This window comes from Hevea brasiliensis, chromosome 8 (assembly GCF_030052815.1).
Source record: "Hevea brasiliensis isolate MT/VB/25A 57/8 chromosome 8, ASM3005281v1, whole genome shotgun sequence".
NCBI classification, from domain to species: Eukaryota; Viridiplantae; Streptophyta; class Magnoliopsida; order Malpighiales; family Euphorbiaceae; genus Hevea; species Hevea brasiliensis.
In genome coordinates, this window is record NC_079500.1 from 101,333,156 (window position 1) to 101,337,457 (window position 4,302).

The 4,302-nt window shown below is 32.9% G+C and overlaps 1 protein-coding gene across 1 annotated transcript; it reads left to right on the forward strand.

Moving 5' to 3' along the window:
- Window positions 1–711: 711 nt before the first annotated feature.
- On the forward strand, window positions 712–3,485 carry LOC110657645 (rhodanese-like domain-containing protein 7). Its single transcript, XM_021814950.2, has 5 exons — window positions 712–1,127; window positions 1,616–1,867; window positions 1,968–2,066; window positions 2,166–2,447; window positions 2,869–3,485. Exons 1-5 carry the CDS (start codon window positions 753–755, stop codon window positions 3,244–3,246), a joined length of 1,386 nt encoding a protein of 461 aa, XP_021670642.2. The 5' UTR covers window positions 712–752; the 3' UTR covers window positions 3,247–3,485.
- Window positions 3,486–4,302: the final 817 nt, after the last annotated feature.

Below are 4,302 nucleotides of genomic sequence, written 5' to 3' on the forward strand. Positions count from 1 at the left end.
AAAAGAAAATTAAGTCATTTTTAAATAAAATGATTTTCTTTTTTAAAAGATGAGGTAATTTTTTATTTTTTAAATTTTAAAAATTTTATTGAAATTGAAACACACTTATACATATATGAAATAAATAAATATCATTAATTTAATATTATAACTAAATAACAGAAAACAACTTATATATGAAAAATATTTTTCATATACAAATTATTTTTTATAAAATAAACACGAGTCTTATATGAGCTTAATCTCGTAGTAGCCACACCCATAAATTAATTAATTCAATTTTTAAACAATAAATACCTACTAATGATTTCAAATTAATTTCAAAGAATACATAGCATCTAATAACTTATGTATACGTGTGTTTCTAATAATTCGTGTGTACATATGTTCTATATAAATAAAAATTAAATTTAAAAGAGGGCATAGTGTCTATGAAACAAAGATTAGGCTATGATTTGATTTAAAATTAAAATTTAGACTGAAATCAGTCAAATTAATATTAATTAAAATTAAATTTAAACTGAATTGAAATTAATTAATTTAATTTTAGGCTAAAATTAAAAATTTCTTTATGAAAAAAAATTAACTATTGAATTTGATAAAACCGGACAAAATCATAACCATAATCGAGATTAAAATTAGAAATCAAAACCACCGATTTGAACCCAGAAATTGCAACGGTGATCGAGTTAAGAGAGGGCCGTCTCTTCAAGTTGAGCAAAGCCCAGTCTAAACCTTTGTCATCCAAAACTATGCTAAGGTGTAGGCCACCTCCATTGCTCTCCCTAATGATAATATCATCTCCTTCTCATCCCTTAAACCCTGCTGCTCGCCTCAGATTTGTCTTTGTTTCCAAATCACCCTCTCAAATCCCTAATTCCTCTTACCATCGCCCTCCTCTTTTTTCTAAGATTTATCTTTTTAATTTCCCTCAAAACATGACATTCCCCAAGTGCTTCTTTGCTTCTGGGTATGCTCCTGCTGATCCCGTTCCCATTTCCGGAACTACTGAATTCAATGACCCAAACCCTCAATCAACTCTGGTGGTGGTATCATTCTATAAATTCGCTGATTTTCCTGACTATGCGAATCTGCGAAAGCCATTGAAAGAGCTCTGCGAGGAACTGGTACTTCGCTCTCATTATATCTTTTGATTTTCCTTGCAAAATTTATTGCTAGACCGCTTTCTATGTTTTAGGAATGCTTTTCTGATAGTTTAAAATCAACAAATTGGGATTTCTTTTATGAAATTTGGTTTAGAAATGGGTTCATTTAGCTGAACTCGTGCTTGTGGTATGTGAATTATTGAAGGCTTAAAGATATTTGCTTTTTCAACAAATTATTTTGCTTCTTTTTTTCTTCTGAACAGAAAAACAAAAACTAAAATAGGAGATTTTGTTCTGATGAGGCAGGTTAGCAGAATTCAAAATTTGATTAATGGTGACCAAGTTGGCATTCCGTAAATTATCAATCTACTATACTCTTATGAATTACAACTTCGATAACATTTCTTTGTCCTGCCATTTAACTTGTGTTTCTGATCATCTTATCATTCTGCCCCCCAAGTTGCTTCCATCTTGTCCACCTCACACCTAACTCAACTGATCTTCTCCAGCGTGTTTCAGGCGGTATCATTCTTGCACCTGAGGGAATCAATGGAAGTATATGTGGGACCAGGGAGTCAGTGGAAAGAGTTCTTGAATTCATCGAGAGTGATGATCGACTAAAGGGGCTAAGACAGGTGGAGTCACCTGTAAGTCCTGAGGAGAAAGCTATCCATCATGGACACAGTAGTAGTTCTCCTCTGGCAGCAGGGGAGGATGCACCGTTTCGATGGGATCATGTTAGGGTTAAGTTGAAAAAAGAGGTATTCTTTATAAGCAAAGGAATTTTCACCAGGTCTTGACAATGCTCTTGTAGTTTTAGTTAGATTTTTCTTATGGTATTATTTCTTTATGCTAAAGCAGATTGTTACTCTTGGAATGCCTTCCGTGTCCCCTATTGAAAGAGTTGGGAAATATGTGAATCCAAAGGAGTGGAATGCATTGATTGATGATCCAGATACTGTGAGCCACTCGTACAACGTTTCTACTTTTCAATATTTTGGTTGCATTTGCCTAAGCTTTGCTGATCTAATCTAATTTTGTTCTTGATACCACACATAGGTGGTGATTGATGTGCGAAATAATTATGAAACTAGAATTGGGAAGTTCAAAGCAGCAGTTGATCCTTGTACCACATCATTTCGGGAATTCCCTTCTTGGGTGGAAAATAAGTTGCAAGTTGCAGACACAAATGAGGTGAACGTAAATCTTATGGACGGAAACAATGATAGTGAAACAGAGAGCTCAACACCAAAAATGCCGCAACGTGTTGCTATGTACTGTACTGGAGGAATTCGATGTGAGAAAGCTTCAAGTTTTCTCCTCAGTAAAGGTTTCAAAGAGGTGATGGTCTTTCCTTTTTGTTTATTTATTTCTTTGATATAGATGATTTTCTATTTTAAATCTGTTTTTTATCATGAAGTCCATGAGACCTGTTAATTTCATGAACCCATTAGTATGAAGTAGAAGACTAGAAGACTTGTTCCTCTGTTTGTCTGTGTTCAGACACTGTAATCTCTGTAGCACCCTATTTGTACATATATATAATAACAAGTCTCCCTCCATTTTTTTTTTCTCTTCCCTCGGATTCTAAAGCTTGTAATGAGAGTTTTTTTTTTTTTTTCCCACATATAACTACCCAACATGAAACACATTACGATATTGCATTTGTGTTTATTCTGGGCCTTGTTTGCTTGTTGAAATGTTGCAACGTATTCTGTCAGTTCAATATGTTAATGTTCTTTCATCTTTTATTTCATTGCAGGTTTATCACTTGGAAGGTGGAATTCTAAGGTACCTCGAGGAAGTTCCAAAGTCAGAGAGCCGGTGGGTTGGTGAGTGTTTTGTTTTTGACAAGCGAGTCTCAGTCGAGCATGGTTTGGCACAGGGAACTTTTAAGCTGTGCTATGGATGTAAGCAACCAGTGAGCGATGCTGACATGGAAGCCCCAGAATGGGAGTATGGAGTTTCTTGTCCATACTGTTATTCATTAAAATCTGATGAAGAAAAAGAAAGGGCAAGAGCTCGACAGAGGCAGTTTGAGACTTGGGGAATTATTGGCGGTCCTGACAAGGGTCGCCGACCAACATCTAAATTAGATAGTAGTACAAGGTACTCTAGCCAGCTTTCAAGCTCAATTTAACCAGTTTTCTAGATGATGTACACAGGATAAATTATTTTGTGGGAATATGCGCTCAAAGAACTCGACCTTGTTTTTTTACCTTTCGCCTTTTCTTCAAGCTGACCCTTCCCTTTTGCTACTAGTTGATATTGTCAATGTCACGTTTCTGGGTAGAGAATTTCAGAATGACTATTTGTGCGGCTTAAGGCCAGTAGTGATTCAGTTTTCAGTGATTTGGAGTTCTTAACTTTTTCTCTAAACATGTGTTTGAAATTTATTTATTTGTTTAACCACCAGTGATCCAATGTGAGTTGCTATATGATGCTATTCCCCAGCAAGTTAAAAGCTAACAATTTACAATTGCCATGTCGTTGTTCGTATTGTGCTTACTAGCAAAACTGAACCTCCGACATATGAAAATAGCTGCCTCGGGTAGAGGCGGTCGTGGCCCCGTTCAAGGGGTGGAGTCAGAAATTTGATTTAGTATTGTCAAAAAAATTTTGTTTTGCTTAATTTAAAGAAAAAAAATTATAAACAATAATAAATTATTTTTTAAGGAAAAAAATTTAAATTTTAACATATAATTGTGTAGGAAAAAGAATATAATTTTATAAATAGTTATAATATTAAATTTACAATTATACACGATGAGTATTTATTTTTTGAAAGTTTTTCCTAATTACTTCATTATCAATGCTAAAAAAAAAAAATCTTTCTTAGTATATGTAATCAAATAATTATATACAATTGATCTGTCATTTAATTTTACAATCTAATTTTTATGATTTTCATTTTAAAATTATAGTTGTAACAAGTGATATTAATGCCAATTTTACAAGCAAATAATTTAATAATTCCATTATATTTTTCTTCATTTGGATTTATTTTTGAATAAGATCATCAATTCCCTTAATTTACCTTATGAATTGATTTTGTTCACTAATTTTATTGACAAAAAAATGAAAAGAAAAAAGACTATCAATTGTTAGAGAATAAAAGAAAAGAAAAAAAAATTTAGGAGATAAAAAAATTATGATTTTGTGAATATGAGAAGTAATAAATATAAAGGTAAGAAAA

Coding starts and splice junctions, on each gene's coding strand:
- LOC110657645 (XM_021814950.2), top strand. CDS start 753: ATGCTAAGGTGTAGGCCACCTCCATTGCTCTCCCTAATGATAATATCA. Junction 1,868..1,967: donor GGGTTAAGTTGAAAAAAGAG/GTATTCTTTATA, acceptor ATGCTAAAGCAG/ATTGTTACTCTTGGAATGCC. Junction 2,448..2,868: donor TCAGTAAAGGTTTCAAAGAG/GTGATGGTCTTT, acceptor ATTTCATTGCAG/GTTTATCACTTGGAAGGTGG.